General features: G+C 54.4%; 2 protein-coding genes across 8 annotated transcripts in view; one reads left to right on the forward strand and one right to left on the reverse strand.

Annotated features, from left to right (window-relative positions):
- The window catches only part of UBE2S (ubiquitin-conjugating enzyme E2S), a 7,006-nt gene extending 3,270 nt beyond the window's left edge, over positions 1–3,736 (forward strand). For both annotated transcript variants that reach the window (XM_011932454.1, XM_011932455.1), the window contains exons 3-4: positions 512–702; positions 3,257–3,736. In XM_011932454.1, the coding sequence (XP_011787844.1) occupies positions 512–702; positions 3,257–3,583 (518 nt within the window). In that variant the 3' untranslated portion in view covers positions 3,584–3,736. The remainder of the gene's footprint in view (positions 1–511; positions 703–3,256) is intronic.
- Positions 3,737–14,009: 10,273 nt separating this feature from the next.
- RPL28 (ribosomal protein L28) overlaps positions 14,010–17,921 on the reverse strand; it is a 12,078-nt gene continuing 8,166 nt past the window's right edge. Inside the window, exons 1-5 of one of the 6 annotated variants that reach the window (XM_011932457.1) lie at positions 16,395–16,425; positions 15,927–16,015; positions 15,673–15,796; positions 14,343–14,461; positions 14,010–14,146 (exon numbers count right to left, since the gene is read on the reverse strand). In XM_011932457.1, coding sequence (XP_011787847.1) covers positions 14,057–14,146; positions 14,343–14,461; positions 15,673–15,796; positions 15,927–16,007 — 414 coding nt within the window. In that variant the 5' untranslated portion in view covers positions 16,008–16,015; positions 16,395–16,425 and the 3' untranslated portion in view covers positions 14,010–14,056. Of the gene's footprint in view, positions 15,601–15,672; positions 15,797–15,926; positions 16,429–17,921 lie in introns of those variants that run through there. The other 5 variants (XM_011932459.1, XM_011932460.1, XM_011932461.1 and 2 more) reach the window with 5 other exon arrangements.

The following is a 17,921-nucleotide window of genomic DNA, read 5'->3' on the forward strand; positions in this document are numbered from 1 at the left end:
GTAAACCCGGGAGGCGGAGGTTGCAGTGAGCTGAGATCTGGCCACTGCACTCCAGCCCGGGCGACAGAGCAAGACTCCGTCTCAAAAAAAAAAAAAGAATTCTACAGCCTGACTGAGCTTAGTGGTTCCCGCCTGTAATCCCAGCACTTTGGGAGGCTGAGGGGAACAAATTGCTTGAGCCTAGGAGTGCAAGACCAGCTTGGGCAACATAGTGAGACCCACCAGGCCTGGAGGCTGTAGTCCCAGCTACTTGGCAGGCTGAGATGGGAGGAACACCTGAGCTCAGGAATTGCAGGCAGCAATGAACTGAGATTGTGCCACTGCAGTCCAGCCGGGGTGACACAAGAGAGCCTATTTCAAAAAAAAGAAAAAAAGAATCCTCCAGTCTGATGACAGAGCTGGCAGGGCATCCAGCTGCATCACAGCCGGACTGTGGAGACTGGACTTTGGGGTGTTGAGGTGCCTTGGGAGTCCTGAGTGCCCTGACCCTGTGCCCCTCCCTCCACTCCAGAGGGGACCCCATATGCTGGAGGTCTGTTCCGCATGAAACTCCTGCTGGGGAAGGACTTCCCTGCCTCCCCACCCAAGGGCTACTTCCTGACCAAGATCTTCCACCCAAATGTGGGCGCCAATGGCGAGATCTGCGTCAACGTGCTCAAGAGGGACTGGACGGCTGAGCTGGGCATCCGACACGTACTGCTGGTGAGTTCTGGGCTGGGGCTGGGCCTCCTGCCTCCTGACTCTGGAGGTCCACTGGTGTCTCAGCCATAGCGCTTTGTTTAGTTTTTCTGAATCAACTCTGAAGTGGTTGAAGGTTTCCACATAAAAATCCAGGTTGCTAGCTTTCCTGGAAAGATGGACAGTGCCAGACCCAGGACACCAAGTACTGTTGAGAAGTGCCCAAGGGCACCTTGCTATGCAACGAGTGGTGAGTTTGTATTGTAGGATGGTTTTTCTCTTCTCTCTCTATTTATTTATTTTTTTTTTGAGATGGAGTCTCGCTCTGTCCCCCTGGCTGGAGTGCAGTGGCGTGATCTTGGCTCACTGCAAGCTCCGCCTCCCGGGTTCCTGCCATTCTCCTACCTCAGCCTCCCAAGTAGCTGGGACTACAGGCGCCCGCCACCGTGCCCGGCTAATTTTTTTGTTTTTTGTATTTTTAGTAGAGACGGGGTTTCACCATGGTCTCAATCTCCTGACCTTGTGATCCGCCCGCCTCGGCCTCCCAGAGTGCTGGGATTACAGGCATGAGCCACCGCGCCCAGCCTCTTTCTTTTTAAAAACAAGGATAGGGTAGGCCAGGTGCAGTGGATCACTTGAGGTCAGGAGTTTAAGACCAGCCTGGCCAACATGGTGAAACCCTGTCTCTACTAAAAATACAAAATTTAGCCGGGCGCGATGGCGTGCGCCTGTAGTCCCAGCTACTCGGGAGGCTGAGGCAGGAGAATTGCTTGAGCCTGGGAGGCGGAGATTGCAGTGAGCCAAGATCGCGCCACTGCACTCCAGCCTGGGCAACAGAGTGAGAGTCAAGGGTCTAGTTAGAAGCTTTTCTTTCCTTCCTTCCTTCCTTCCTTTCTTTTTTCTTTTTTTTTTAAAGCTACAGGCTCTTTGTTGCCCAGGCTGGAGTGCAGTGGCGCAATCATAGCTCACTGTAGCCTTGAATTCCTGGGCTCAGGTGATCTTCCTGCCTCAGCTTCCTGAATGGCTGGTATTACAGGCATGCACCACCATACTTAGTTTTTATATTTTATATTTGTATGGTTTGCAGAGATGGGGTCTCATTGGAAGCTAAAGCTGAGTTTACATGTCGTACAACTCACTGTTCCAAAGTATCAGTTGAGTGGTTTTTTAATAGCGATAGGGTCCATAAACCAGTGCTTCTCAGCCAGAGGTGATTGTGCCCCCAAGGGGTATTATGCAGTCAGGAGACCAAAGAGGTTGTCTTTGGTCTAGTGCCGCTGGCATCTAGTGGGTGGAGGCCAAGGGTGCTGCCCAAATCCTGCAGTGCATGAGATGGCTCCATAACACGGAGTGACCTGGCTGCGGTGCTGCCGAGGTGGAGGCATCCTGGTCTAGGCTGGTGCTCCAAGGTTTCCACAGGCTGCTGCCTCCCCACAAGCTGAAAAAAAATTAACCAAATTTCTAATGAGTCCCTGGGGGACCTGGCAGAGAGGGTGGGGAATTGGGGTTTCCTGCCATGCACAGGGAGAGGATTGAGCTCCAAGGTAAACAGACCCCAAACCTCTCCCACGTGCATCGCCTCCCTTCCCCTGGGGTGTCAGGAGGCTGCTGGGAACATTGGCACTGAGCTCCAGGCCTACTTGCTGCTAGGTCGACATCTGGGACTGTCAGGGGCTCAGCTAGCAAGAGAGCCGCAAGAAGGGCAGCTAGACCTGCAGTTTGGGTGCAGCGATGAGAATTAGGGTGGGAACCTGCGTCCTGGTCACCATCAGTGATACCCGCTGAGCATCTGCTGAGGCAGGTACTGTGTGTGTGTCATAGTGGCCACAGAGAGCAAACTGCTGTGGCCAGTTTGCCCAGACCCGCTTCAGAGGATCCACAGGGGCTGCCGGTCACCCTCTGCACTCCAATTTACCCGTCAGGACGGGCTGATGAAGGGTGTTAAGAGGAATCTCTGGACCACCCTTGAAATGCACCTCAGGCCACCAGTCCTCGTGTCTTGCCCTCTTGTGTATGGTCCAACCCATCTAGAGTCTTAGGCTGTGAACTTGGGATTTCTGATAAAAGACAGTGAGAGGTCAGGATTTATGCTGGATCTGGAAAGATAGGGAGCTTCAGAGTCCAACACGCAGGTGTGAGTCTCTTCCCTCTGTCCAGACTCCAGGCCTCACTGAACCAGAGGGCCTCTGAGGTCATGCTGAACTGCATGGAGGCAAATTCAAAACCATGATAGGACTCAAGTCTGGGGCTCAGGCAAGTAATGGGCTCCTGAGAGGGGCCTTGGCATTTACCCATCACCCCGCAAGCTCCACAGAGGACTCGGGACGTTTCAAACCACTGGGCCTGTGGTATCGTGTCCTTTTGGGAACGTGAACTGTAGGCAGCTCACAGGAAAGTGGGCTCTGAGGGAGACAGGGAGCAAGGATGAGGGAGGATGCAGCATCGCATAGGTGGGGCCTGGATCTGCAGCTGAGTTGGGAGCAGAAGGAACAGCCAGAGCGGAGGCCACCCTGTTGTGGGGGCCTGGGGGTCCCTGTAGGTTGCCCGACCCTCCGTGACCCTGGGCCTCTTCCCACAGACCATCAAGTGCCTGCTGATCCACCCTAACCCCGAGTCTGCACTCAACGAGGAGGCGGGCCGCCTGCTCTTGGAGAACTACGAGGAGTATGCGGCTCGGGCTCGGCTGCTCACGGAGATCCACGGGGGCGCCGGCGGGCCCAGCGGCAGGGCTGAAGCCGGTCGGGCCCTGGCCAGTGGCACTGCAGCCTCCTCTACCGACCCTGGAGCCCCAGGGGGCCCGGGAGGGGCTGAGGGTCCCATGGCCAAGAAGCATGCTGGCGAGCGCGATAAGAAGCTAGCGGCCAAGAAAAAGACGGACAAGAAGCGTGCGCTGCGGCGGCTGTAGTGGGCTCTCTTCCTCCTTCCGCCGTGACCCCAACCTCTCCTGTCCCCTCCCTCCAACTCTGTCTTTAAGTTATTTAAATTATGGCTGGGGTCTGGGAGGGTACAGGGGGCACTGGGACCTGGATTTGTTTTTCTAAATAAAGTTGGAAAAGCAGCTTCTGTGTCTCACAAATGCCCCAGAACCACTGCATTTGCCACGAGTCTCTGGGAGATTGGCTCCCCTGCACAGGCCCTGAGTCCTTATACAGCCTCCCGGACTGCAGCAGTAGGTCCATCTAGCTCACCAGCCCTCCTGTTTGAGGATTGGGTCCACCTCTGTTCTCTGGGGGTAGAGCAGTCACAACCCCTCTTTGGAGTCAGATTTCCAATCTAAAGTGGGGTGGGGACCTGGAGGCTGCTCCTGGTGGCCTGAGTGGCACTGCCCTATATTTCTCCCTCTAGAAGAATGGACACGTTGGTATGGCAGTGGTATTCCTGCTCAGGATGGCCAGGTGCGAGCAGTCTGGCATGAGGCTCGCCTCGTCTGTCTGGTTCTGGACTGGGTCAAGGTTCAGTCCCCTTGAATCATCTGATCCCGCTTTGCGCTACAGATTGGTTTTTCCCTTGTGGGCAGCAAAGCCTGTTCCCACGTGTATTTCTGCACTACAGATCACAAAGCCAGTGGCTTAAAACAACACCCACTTCAGACTTTCTGTTGGAAGTCTGGACACAGCTGAGCTAGTCCCTGCTTAGTGCTTTGCAGGCTAAAATTGAAATATTGGTTGTTCATGTTCTTTAGTCTGGGTCCTCTTCCATTCAAGCTCATGGTTGGCTGATTTCAGTTCTTGTAGAGCTAAGGTCTTGGCTCCAAGAAGCTGCCCCTCCTCGGGCCCTGGCAGGCCTGATTTACGGGCCCCATTCCCTTTGAAGTGCTCACCGATTAGATCAGGCCCATCCAGATACTTAAGTGATAATGACTAAATGGCAGGGGTAAGATCCCAGCTTAGCCTTAGTTTCTGCCCTCAAGGGGAAGGGATTGTCCTGGGTGTGCACATCAGAGGGTGGGGAAACTTCCCATTCTATTAATGGGTTTAGGTTATTTAGACCAATGTCTCATTAATTTAAAAAAAAAAAAAGGCCGGGCGCGGTGGCTCAAGCCTGTAATCCCAGCACTTTGGGAGGCCGAGACGGGCGGATCATGAGGTCGGGAGATCAAGACCATCCTGGCTAACACAGTGAAACCCCGTCTCTACTAAAAATACAAAAAAACTAGCCGGGCGAGGTGGCGGGCGCCTGTAGTCCCAGCTACTCAGGAGGCTGAGGCAGGAGAATGGCGTGAACCCGGGAGGCGGAGCTTGCAGTGAGCCGAGATTGCGCCACTGCACTCCAGCCTGGGCAACAGAGCGAGACTCCATCTCAAAAAAAAAAAAAAATACCAAGATAGAATTAGACAGTTGGGAATTTCAGCCCCACCCACCCCTACCAACCTCTGGGAAGAGAGGAACTGAAGGTTGAGGTCAATGACCAATAGTCAATGATTTGTCTAATATGCCCATGTAATGAAACCTCCATTAAAACACTAAACGGGGCTGGACACAGTGGCTCACGCCTGTAATCCCAGCACTTTGGGAGGCTGAGGCAGGCAGGTCATCTGAGGTCAGGAGTTCAAGACCAGCCTGGACAACATGGTGAAACCCCATCTCTACTAAAAATACAAAAATTAGCTGGACGTGGTGGTGCATGTCTAATCCCAGCTACTTGGAAGGCTGAGGCAGGAGAATCACTTGAACCTGGGACGCGGAGGTTTCAGTGAGCTGAGATTGCACCACTGCACGCCAGCCTGGGTGACAGAGCAAGACTCCGTTGAAAAGAAAAGGAAAGGAAAGGAAAGAATTGGCCAGGCATGGTAGTATGCGCCTGTAATCTCAGCTCTTCCAGGGGCAGAGATGTGAGGGTCACTTGAGATGGGCATGTTGGCGCTGCAGTGAGCTATGATCGTGCCACTGCACTCCAGCCTAGGTGACAGAGGGAAACCCTTCCTCAAAACAAACCGGGCACGGTGGTTCACCTATAATCCCAGCATTTTGGGAGGCCGAGGCTGGTGGACCACTTCACATCGGGAGTTCAAGAGCAGCCTGCCCAACGTGGCGAAACCTCGTCTCAACTAAAAATACAAAAATCAGCCAGGCATTGTGTGCATGCCCGAAGCCTCAGCTATTCAGGACGTTGAGGCAGGAGAATTACTTGAACCCAGGAGGCAGAGATTGCAGTGAGCCGAGATTGCACCACTGCACTCCAGTCTGGGCAAAAGAGTGAGACTCTGGGCCGGGCGTGGTGGCTCAAGCCTGTAATCCCAGCACTTTGGGAGGCCAAGATGGGCGGATCACGAGGTCAGGAGATTGAGACCATCCTGGCTAACACGGTGAAACCCCGTCTCTACTAAAAAATACAAAAAAAAAACTAGCCAGGCGTGGTGGCGGGCGCCTGTAGTCCCACCTACTCGGGAGGCTGAGGCAGGAGAATGGTGTAAACCCGGGAGGCGGAGCTTGCAGTGAGCTGAGATCCGGCCACTGCACTCCAGCCTGGGCGACAGAGCGAGACTCCATCTCAAAAAACAAAAAAAAACAAAAAAAAAGAGTGAGACTCTGTCTTAACACCCCCGCCACTCCCCCCAACACACAACAAAATGTATAACGAGTTCCTACAAATGAATAAGAAAAAAACACAAAAAATGAAAGAAAAATTGGCAAAAACACTTAAGCACGTCACAACACAGGAAATCCACATGGTTACTCAACATATGTAAAGGTACTCAACATCATTAGTAATTGGAAAAATGCAAATGTAAACCAAGATTGAGGCCATTACACTCCTAGATGAACAACAATTAAATCTGAGAATACCAAGTGTTGACAAGGTGGCAGAGCACTGGGAACTCCTACAGACTCCAGTTGGAAGAGTGAGATGGTAAAGCCTGTTTTGAAACTTTGTAGTAAAGTCAAAACAACTCAACTTATTACTCAACAATCTTTTTTGTTTTGGTTTGGTTTTCATTTACATTGAGGTTCCCTTTGTTTCTATTTCTCCACAACCATCCATGCGGGGGTAACTCCCTCCTGTGTCTCAAGCCCAAATCCCACTCTGGAAATTCACATTCCCATTTCTTTCTTTTTGTTTCTTTGAGACAGATTTTCACTACATCACCCAGTCTGGGGTGCAATGGTGCAATCTCAGCTCATTGCAACCTCTGCCTCACGGGTTTCAAGTGATTTCATGCCTCAGACTCCCGAGTAGCTGGGATTACAGGCGTGCGCCACCAAGCTGGGCTAATTTTTGTATTTTTAGTACAGACAGGGTTTCACCACATTGACCAGGCTGGTCTTGAACTCCTGGCCTCAAGTGATCGGCCTGCCTCAGCCTCCCAAAGTGCTGGGATTACAGGCGTGAGCCGCCGTGCCCAGCCTCACATTCCCATTTCTGACTCTACAGGGCACAGGTTGTTTTCTGTAAAAAGATGGGGTATCACTATGCTATCCAAGATGGCCTCAAACTCGCGGGCTCAACTGATGCTCCCACCTCCCACCTCAGCCTCCCTAGTAGCTGGGACTATAGGCACGCACCACCATGCCCAGCTCTCATATATTTGAAAATACACAACAGAGTTAAAACATTTGTCCCGATTACAAACAGTATAAACATACTTGTATATTCAAGAAACAATACCATACAGCACAAACATAATCAAAACTAAGCAAGTCACAAAAGATACTACAGCTTGAATGTCTTCACACACAATTCATAAATAGGCAAAAATAAATTCTCCTGCTGAACATACATATGTTGGTGGTAAACTATAAAACTGTAAGAGAAAACAAGGAGGTCGAGTGTGGTGGCTCCTGCCTGTAATCCTAACACTTTGGGAGGCTGAGGCAGGCAGATGGCTTGAGCTCACCGGTTCGAGACCAGCCTGGGCAACATGGCGAAACCGTGTCTGTACAAAAAACACAAAAATTTTCTGGATGCCGTGATGTGCACCTGTAGTCCCAGCTATTCAAGAGGCTGAGGTGGGAGGATGGCTTCAGCCTGGCAGGCAGAGGTTGCAGTGAGCCAAGATCGTGCCACTGCACTGTAGCCTGGGCGATAGAGCCAGAGCTTGCTTCAGAAAAGAAACAGGAGGAGGACCAGGCACCGTGGCTCATGCCTGTAATCCCAGCACTCTGGGAGGCCAAGGTGGGCAGATCACGAGGTCAGGAGATCGAGACCATCGTGGCTAACATGGTGAAAACCCATCTCTACTAAAAATATAAAAAATTAGCCGGGCGCGGTGGCGGGTGCCTGTAGTCCCAGCTACTCGGGAGGCTGAGCCAGGAGAATGGCATGAACCCGGGAGGCGGAGCTTGCAGTGAACTGAGATCAGGCCACTGCACTCCAGCCTGGGCGACACAGCGAGACTGTCTCAAAAAAAAAAAACTTAGCTGGGTGTGGTGGCACACACCTGTCGTCCCAGCCACTCTGGAGACTGACGTGCAAGGACCGTTTCAGCCCAGTTCAAGGCTAGACAGAGCCATGATCTCGCCACAGCACTCCAGCCTGGGAAACCGAGTGAGATTCTTTCTTTTTTCTTTTTTTTTTTTAGACGGAGTCTCACTCTGTCACACAGGCTGGAGTGCTGTGGCATGATCTTGGCTCACTGCAACCTCCGCCTCGTGGGTTCAAGCAATTCTCCTGCCTCAGCCTCCTGAGTAACTGGGACTATAGGCGCCCGCCACCACGCCCGGCTAATTTTTTGTATTTTCAGTAGAGACAGGGTTTTGCTGTGTTAGCCAGGATTGTCTTGATCTGACGTCGTGATCCGCCTGCCTCGACCTCCCAAAGTGCTGAGATTACAGGCGTGAGCCACTAGCTGAGACCCGGTCTCTTAAAAACAAAATAGATTGGCTGGGCGCGGTGGCTCACACCTGTAATCCCAGCATTTTGGGAGGCCAACGCAGGTGGATCACTGGAGGTCAGGAGTTCGAGAACAGCCTGGCCAACACGGTGAAACCCCATCTCTACTAAAAATACAAAAATTAGCTGGGCATGGTGGCAGGTGCCTGTAATCCCAGCTACTTGAGGGGCTGAGGCAGGAGAATCGCTTGAACCCAGGAGGCGAAGGTTGCAGTGAGCTGAGGTCACAGTGCGCTGAGGTCATGCCATTGTACTCCAGCCTGGGCAACAGAGCGAAACTCTGTTTCAAAAAAAAAAAAAGGTTGGCGATTGCCAGGGGCTAGAGGGAGCATGAGTAGGAGTGGCTGCTTTATGGATACTGGGTGTCCATTCGGGATGACAAATGTTCTGGAATAAGATAGGGGTTGTGGTTGCAAAGCTTTGTGAAAACTAAAAATCACTGAATTGTGCACTATAAAAGCATGGACTTTATGTTATGTGAATTACATCTTTTTTTTTTTTTGGAGACAGTCTTAATCTGAGCCTAGGGACCAGCTAGGTAGGAGCTTCAGGGAGGAGAGAGGCCTCAGAGATTGCAGCCTAAGGAGGCTGGGGAGACTGGACAGGGCCAGATCCAAGGTCTTGCTGGCCCTAGAGAAGGGTTTGGGCTTTTATTCCTCATGGAGGGGGATGTCGGCCAAGGGGGATGACACGCCTGATTTATCATTTGTAAAGATCAATTTGCTCCTGTGTAGAGAACAGCCTGGAGGGACAGCAGGAGAGCAGGCGGGTGTGGGAGGCCGGTGGGAGCAGGGGCCGCTGGAGGTGTGATGCGGACAGGCTGGGGATGGCTGGGCCTGGAGGAGGGCCAGGTGTTCAAGAGGAACAGAGGAGAGGGGTGCTGGGGAGCCTCTGGGGGATTAGCTATTGAGGGGTGTGTTTAAATAAATGGCTTCGTCAATGCAGCATATCCGCTGAGAGCCACTGAAAGGGGCCCGCAGCCTGTGTGTGCTGACGAGAGACAGCCCAGTGCACGAGGGAAAAGGAACAAGGTGGAGATTCCTGATGCCATGCGCCAAGCTGTGTAGGACATTAAAAGACGAGGGTGTGGTGGCTCACGCTTGTAATCTCAACACTTTGGGAGGCCGAGGCAGGAGGATTGCTTGCGCCCAGGACGTCAAGACCAGCCTGGGCAACAAAGTTAGACCCTGTCTCTACAAAATATCTTTATAAATTAGCCAGGCATGGTGCTGCACACCTTAGTCCCAGCTACACAAGGGGCTGAGGCGGGACAACTGAGAGAGCCCAGGAGTTGGAGGCTGCGGTGAGCCGTGACTGCGCCACTGCACTCCAGCCCATGCAACAGTGAGACACTGTCTCTTGAACAAAAAGATGAGATCTGCATGCATATGCGTGAAGTTTCCAAAAAGGAGACGCGCAGGTGGCTGACTTAGGGGCTGGGATTCTGAGAGTTTCTTCCCCTGCATACTCCTCTTTCATTTGCAGTTTTTCAAGACCACATGCATATTTCATAATGAAAGATTTTAAAGTAGATGATTTTATTCCAGTAACTGGCTACAAGAAAAACAAAGGGGGGCCGGGCGCGGTGGCTCAAGCCTGTAATCCCAGCACTTTGGGAGGCCGAGACGGGCGGATCACGAGGTCAGGAGATCGAGACCATCCTGGCTAACACGGTGAAACCCCGTCTCTACTAAAAAATACAAAAAACGAGCCGGGCGAGGTGGCGGGTGCCTGTAGTCCCAGCTACTCGGGAGGCTGAGGCAGGAGAATGGCGTAAACCCGGGAGGCGGAGCTTGCAGTGAGCTGAGATCCGGCCACTGCACTCCAGCCTGGACTGGAGGGCAGAGCGAGACTCTGTCTCAAAAAAAAAAAAAAAGAAAAACAAAGGGGAATCAATACAATTCCTGGGCAGAGCCAAACAGCCTGGGATGAAAATGCGGCCAAGGACAGAATGATACTCAGGAACACAGGCGGGAGGCTGGGAAAGCTCACGGCCCCACAGCACGGCGGGGCAGACCTGGAGCCACCAGGCATTGCCGCACACGGATGTGGCGTCTTCCAGGTGCTCGGGAAACACGAGCATTAGTTTGTGTGCAAATGTGTCACAGGCATGTGAAGACATTTGTGATCCTCTGAGTCCATCTGATCAAAATATTTATAAAAAGTCATTAGTTTATTCCTACAATCAAGATTTGTGGGCACAGTGAAGCAGGTTCTGCACATTTAATCTTCTCATCAACCCTGAGTAGTAAGGTCTATTGACATGCATGTTACAGATGAGGGTACGAAGACACAGAGAGGTTGAGGAACTTGTACAAGGTTGCACAGCCACAGCAACGAAGCCCTGACACAGTAGATGCCAGCATGTCCTGCGAACAGAGCACACCTCAGTCCCGAGTCTCTGCTGCTGTGGGGAGTCTGGAGTCCCCAGGGCTCTGCACAACCTTGGGCTTGGCAGCCTTCCAGGGTGCGCCCTAGGTTCACTCAGTGTGCAGTTACCAGACTAAGAGCTGGAGACAGCAGTGAACACTGAGTCACCTGCCTTACGCAGGTCTGTGAAAGGCACTCGAAACGGCCTTTTACTTATGGGAAACTGAGGCACGGAACTACTAAATGAGCTGCCCAAGTCCTCACAGCTGGGCACAACTGGCAGAGCTGAGACTAGAACCCAGGCAGTTTGATTCCTGGCTTCTGTGACCCATTAGCCCTGAGCTGGGAATGCTGGCGGCATCACTCCTCGGGACAGGATGACCTGGGAGGTCTTCAGCACTTTGGGTATGTCCCCACTGCCTGGGCCTGTTGTTTCTGATGAGGGCAGCTACTGACTTTATCGGGGACCTTCCATACATGACAAGACGCTTTCCTTCTGTTCTCCAAATTGTGTCTTTGGCTTTCAGCATTTTTAGTATGGTGAGCCTGCCTGCTTATTTTAGTATCACGTTTTTGGTTTAACCTGTTTTCCGATTTCCAGGCCAACAGACGTGATTTGTGTGAATAAAGCTTCAATAGATGGCCCCATCCAACATCTCCCTCTCCAAGACGAGGTCTGGAGGAGGCAAACGGTGCATCCATGTTTGCTCAGAGGAGGGAAAAGGCACATCCACGTTTGCTCAGAGGAGGGAAATGGCGTATCCACATTTGCTCAGAGGAGGGAAACGGCTCGTCCGTGTTTGCTCAGCACACTGGGGACTCCAAACTCCCTGTGGCTGAGACCAACTCTGTCCCTCCAGCCCTCTCCTGGTTCCTCCACCCCAACCCAGCAGTAGCATTCAGGCACCAGAGCCTCCCCGGCCCCGCCACACAGACGGGCTGGCCACCCGCAGGAACAGAGGCCCACCGAGCTGGGCTGGGCTGTGTTACGGATGAGAGCAGGGGAGGCCACACACAGCAGGGAGGATTCAGGCAGGGATGGAGGCAGCCAGCAGGACTCCACGGGGGGCTGGGCCTAGAGGGGCAAGGCTCCAGGGCAGGCAAGGAGGCAGTTCAAGGACAAGACCACCTGAGCAGCAGCAGCCACATCAGAAAGCCTCAGGCACCTGTAATCCCAGCACTTTGGGGGGCTGAGGCAGGTGGGTCATTTGAAGTCAGGCGTTCCAAACCAGCCCGGGCAAAGAGGTGAAATCGTCTCTACTAAAAATACAATACTGAACTGGGTGTGGTGACAGCCACCCGTAGTCCCAGCTCCTCAAGAGGCCGAGGCAGGAGAATCGCTTGAACCCAGGAGGTGGAAGTTGTAGTAAGCCAAGATCGTGCACTGCACTCCAGCCTCGCCAACGCAGTGAGACTCCATCTCCAAAAAAAAGTCTCTGGCGAGCAAACTCTCAGGACCGGTGGGCCTCAGCCCTTATTCATTCAATATCCCCCATTCATTCAGCATCTATTGTATGCCAGTGTGCTAGACAAACCCCTTGCCCACCAACACAGGAAAAACATGACAGACACACCTGCCCGCTTGTTGGCTGGAAATCAGTGCTGTGGAGGACAAGTGAAGCAGGTGCGAGGGGGCAGGCCTCACGAGAAGGTGCCATCTACTAAGGTGAGCAGTGAGCGCTCCTTATGAAGGTGGAGTCCCAGTGGAGTGAGGCAAGCCATAGGTGGGCCTGAGTGGGACTGGACAGCAGGGGTCCTGAGCAGGTACCAAGTCACCCAACTCAGTTCTACAGCAACCCCTCAGTCTAACAGACCCAACTCAGGGAAGGACTGAGGATGTGGTAATCCACAGCAGACAGGGGCTGGCAAGAAGTGGTCAGATTTGCTCTCCTTCAAGCTGGGCAAGGCTGGAGCAGACAGGGCTGAGGTCAGAAGGGCAGCCGTCTGCCCCAAAAGGCAGGGCTCCCAGCCCTCTACGACCCCAACCAATGGCAAGTCAAGGCCGACAGTCCCTTTACTCTCAGTCACAAGGCCGTGGGTAGTCTCAGACACGGAGTAGAGTCCTTCTCTGAATCGGGTACCTGAGGATGGCCAGAACCAGGGGTGTCCTGGATGCTGGATCCTCGGTCCCTGGCAGTGGCTTACAGGTGCCTAGAAAACATGTCAGGATCAACAGCATGACTCTTTCCCCATCCAAGCCTCACTCTCTTGAGTCATACTGTCTTCCAGGCTGGAGTGCAGTAGTGGGCTCATGGGCTCAAGTGCCCCGCCCACCTCAGCCTCTACTCAACCTCTGAGGAGCTGGGACCACAGGCAGCACACCAGCACACCCAGGTAGTTTTATTTTAGAGACTGTGTCTCACTCACTATGTTGCCTAGGATAGTCTCAAACTCCTAGCCTCACAAGCTGTCATATTACAGTAGGGAGCAAACAGGACAAAGGAAACAGGAGGACTGGGCAATCAGGAAAGCTTGGGTGACACAGCAGCCCAGGAGCAGCCAGAGCTGATACCTGAGTGACAAGAGCCAGCTCAGAGAGACTGGGGAGGGATGGGGACAGCTGGAGGGCTGGGAGTAGGGGGACGACGCTAAGGCTGTTCAATGTCCACTGGCTGTACCCTGGGGTTGCCAATACCCAGCAAGCTGCCCATCTCAGAGACGAGGCTGCCATCAAGTAAAGCTCATCCCCTCCAAGCGTGGCTGTGCCCACTCTCTGCATGTGAAAATCACCTTCCTCACGTGATGTCTGTCGTCCCCCGGGTCTTGGAAACACCCCAAGTCCCCAAACCCTGCTGCAGCACCAGCACCCAGCCCTCAGCCCGCACCCTTCTGGGTTAGAAAATGCCTTTCTTCTTCTGAATGGAAGCCACTGCCCCAGCTGGGATTCTTCAGGCCACCTCACAATGGGACAGTAGGTCTCGATCACAAGTCAGCAAGCTTTTTCCATGAAGACAATGACCCTTGCCCCAACCAGGGCCAAGGCAGCTACCCCACCTCTCCTCCATGGCCAGCCACTGACGTCACCTCCAGATGGACAAGATGACATGCAGAGTTTTGATGACACGGCCTGAATGACAACACACAGGGCCAGAGCTCCCCAGAGCGCTTCACAAATGGAGGCCCAGGCCAGGCAGGTGAGAAAGCCAGCTGACTCTTTATTGCTTTGGGGGCAGGGGGTTCAGGAGCTCTTGGTGGGGCGGGTCCGCTTCCTCTTCACCGTCACAGGCTTCTGGCTGCGCAGGACGGCGCTGGCCCTGCGGATGGCCGCCTGGAGAGGGTCGGGGTGGGGGCAGAGCAAGGCTCAGCTCACACACTCCGCAAGCTGCCCCCTAGGCCCATGCTGGGGGTGGCCAGTAGGTTGAAAGCAAGATTCCATCCCTCTCCAGCCCATATGCAGCCACTAGTGGGAGGCCCTTCCCATAGCACGGGCCACGCCCCAGCCTGACCCCCTGACCCCAGCTCACCATGCGCAGGTCGGGGCGGTACTTGTTCTTGCGGATCATGTGTCTGATGCTGCTGAGCGTGGCGCGAGCGTTCTTGTTGATGGTGGTCCGCACGTAGGAGGTGGCAGGCTTCCGCTGGCCTGGTTGGGGGTCAGGGAGGTCCTGGGGTCAGTCCACCTAACCTGCACCTTTAGCGCAACTCGCGGGTGTGGACAGTCTCACACTGAGAAGCTGAGCAGCCTGGGCCCATGGCAGGCGCCTGGGCAGGCCAGCAGGTGGCTGTTTCCCCACCTGTCCATTTAAAAGACGCTCACCCATCACAGAGTACTGAGGACACAGCTTGTCACACTCACAGCCCAATTCTGTCCACCACGAAAACACTCCTTTCTCACGCCAGGGAGCTGCTGCTTCAGTTAGGATCTGATCCAGGTCTGGCCAGAGCCCACGCTCCTGGCAATGGGTATGAACAACTTCCCAGGAACCCCAGGCCCATCCCCACGGCAGTGGTTAAACATCAGCTTGGCTGAGAGGCCCAGCCTCACTCAATCTAGGAAGGGCCACCCATGTATTCAGCAATCCAAGAGGGGAAAGCTTTCAGGACACCCCAAACGGGGTCCCCAGGTGCCAAGCAACTGCCTGCTCCCTGGACTACGTGTCCCTGAGGCAGGAGGATCACTAGCCAAGACTGCGTTTGCTGCTGCCATTGAATCAATGGACCCTTGGCTCTGAAGCAGTTCCAATCAAGGACCTGAGAAAAACTCAGTCTAAAAAAAGAAAACACAGCCCTGGCAAGAACACATGTGAAGTTGGACTCCTCCTTCAGTCGCCCCCGACTCCCATGAACACTCAGGGAATCCCCCAAAAAGGCCTGCACCTGACAGCAGAACGTATGGAGTGGGCTCCTCAAGGCCTCTTCTCTAACCTACACAGGCGGAATGGGAGTCAAATGGCTGCGACCAACCCAGCCTGTCCCCTTCTAAGTGTGGTAGCGAGGGCCCCTCCCCTATTGTGCCTCACTTTTCCCACCTGTGGGATGAAGCCATCCACCGCCACCCTGACTTGCTTTGAGGATTTCATCTGAAAATATCAACCCCGTGCCTTCACTCTCAACCACCACCGGGGAAGTTCAGGTCCTTTTTCGTTTCTCCTGTTTACAGGTGACGACACAGGCTCAGACGCGCGCGGCTCACAATGAGCCGGCCGAGAGGGAAGCCGGTTCCCAGACCAACACCCTGGCGCCAGGGATGCCCGCCCCAATGGCAGTTATCACTCTTCCTGTCTGAGAGGAAAAAATCACAGCTCCCTGCCCCGGGAAAGGGGCCGCTCTCCGCCCAAACCAGACAAAACTCACCGGATCTCCGCTTAATGACCACCACGACACCTTTGCCGTCGGCTGCCGGCTCCACGCCCACGGTCTTGCGGTGAATCAGCCCGTTGTAGCGGAAGGAATTGCGGGCCTTCAAGTTATTGGGCTCCTGGGACGGAGGCGGCACAAGGAATCGTGAAGATGGGACCCGGAGACAAGCGAAGGTCCCGCCTGCTGACCCAGGATCAGGGACCCAGGACCCTCCTCCCGCAGGAGCCACGCATCCGGGCCCCACTTACCGTACTGTAGGTCTGCTTATTCCTCTTGATCAGGAAACTGGAGCAGTTCCGCACGACCATCCATTGCAGATGCGCAGACATGGCGGCGGCTGCAGGGAAACGGGCACGTGGAAAGCGTCAGATGCTGAGAACTAAACCGGCGTTGGGCCTGGGGCCCCGCTAGGACAGCAGAGGAAGACAGCGACTGGGAACTCGGGTGAATGGGAGACCCCTGAGGGCAGAGAGCGACCTAGAACTCTGCCAGGTGGGACGAAGTGACCTAAGGCGGCGGGACCGAACTGAGGCAGCCGAAACTAACTTCCGGGAGAGTGAGGGGAAAATAACTTGAGAATTCACAACGACTTCAGGGGGTGGGGCTGGGGTCCGCCAGGGACCCTTGAGTCGCAAGGGGAGAAGCCAGGCACAGGGCTGCGAGGGAGTGGGCGGCGGGCGCGAGATGGCGGCCACACTAACAGGACGGACGCTCACCCCTTCTCGCAGCGGCGACCTGAGACGGAAAGAGATTGGGACGGGGCGGGACGACGCCTTTAATACCGCACACGCATTTCCGCTTCCTCTCTGGGCGGGCGCAACGGGAGTTGTCGGTCCCCACCTCCGAGGAGGCTCGATGATGTTCGGCTACTTCCGCCCACCAATCGCTCAACGCTCGGGAATATTCGGAACTCTTCGGTTAGAGAGCCGAGAGGGTGATCCGAGGACCGTTCGGAAGTTTTCGGAACTCCAACGCTGGATTTCTGAGTGGCTCCAATTCGAGAGGCCCTGGGACCCATGCCTCATCGTTGTCTCTCTGGTATTGCTCACCCAGCGCTTGTCACTGTGATTGGCATATGATGGGCGCTCAACAAACGTTTGTTTTTTGAACGAACTGGTGAATGCGTGAACTATTAAAGCCTAGCCCCGGTCCCTTTGCATATTTCGGGTCTTCGTAAGCCCTCGCGGTGACGGCCAATGAGGGCGCCGAGGCCCGCTCGGGCATTTTCGGAACCCTCCGGAAACGCTCTTCGGAGAAGTATGTCTGTTCGGAAACACTCCGTCTTCATTCGGAATCCCTCGGCTAATCTCGGCAGCCCCCTTGCAGTTCGCCCTCCTCAGAGTTTTCTTGAAATAAAACTTTTAAACTGTTTAAGCCTGGGGAGAACCTACGCGGAAACTTCTCGCAGACTGCCACCCCAGGGGAGCGCGGATGCCCTCTAAGGGAGAGTTGTTTGCAGGGAGGGAGATTTGCATGTGGCTGCTGTTGGCTCCCCTTAGGATTTTATAGATTTGCCAGTCCTCTTCCCTGCCCTCCACCTGTGCCTCCAGCCTGCAGTGTGCCTGTCACACCCCATCCGCTCCCTGGGAGGTTATGATCCGTTGTCAGGGCCACCCTAAAGGGGCAGGAGGCTCGCCTGCTATCTCTGTGTGTCCTCGACCTCACCCACGCGGCATGGTGCTGGGGAGGCCTCAGAGACTCCTGCTGAACCAAAGTAATGAGGGTGCTTGTGTCACCTCCCCAGGGCTCCTTAATTTGTGGTTACACCTGGGAACTCCTTGGGGCAGGGGCCTCGTCTGGTCCACAGGACTCTCCATAGGACAGTCGGGGTTCGCCCGGCCTCCTCCACGGGTGTGCTCTGGACCTGATGGTCTCGTCCGTCTTTGTGCTCTTGGCTTCATTCGCTGGGCACACAGGAGACTCCAGAAGACACGCTCCGAGTAAAGGAAACCAGCTTCCGCTGAGCCCCGAGCTTCCCCTCTTAGACCATCCCGACTGCTGGTTCTCGCGTCCCAGAGCTCCTTGGCGTCTAAGGGCCTTGTCTGATCTGCACTGTCTGATCTGCACTGGCTTCGGGAGGCGGACACTGAGCAGAAACAACGCCACGCCCGGCTCCGAGTGTCCCACGCTGCCACCACTGAAATGCCCTGATTTTTGGCCATGTGTGACCTCCCTGGGTGGCACGGCCCCTGAGGCACCCGTGGCTGTGCGCCTGGCTACCACCGGCGCAGGCCTCTCAGCAA

This window comes from Colobus angolensis, unplaced genomic scaffold, assembly GCF_000951035.1.
Source record: "Colobus angolensis palliatus isolate OR3802 unplaced genomic scaffold, Cang.pa_1.0 Scaffold96, whole genome shotgun sequence".
In the NCBI taxonomy this organism is placed as follows: domain Eukaryota; kingdom Metazoa; phylum Chordata; class Mammalia; order Primates; family Cercopithecidae; genus Colobus; species Colobus angolensis.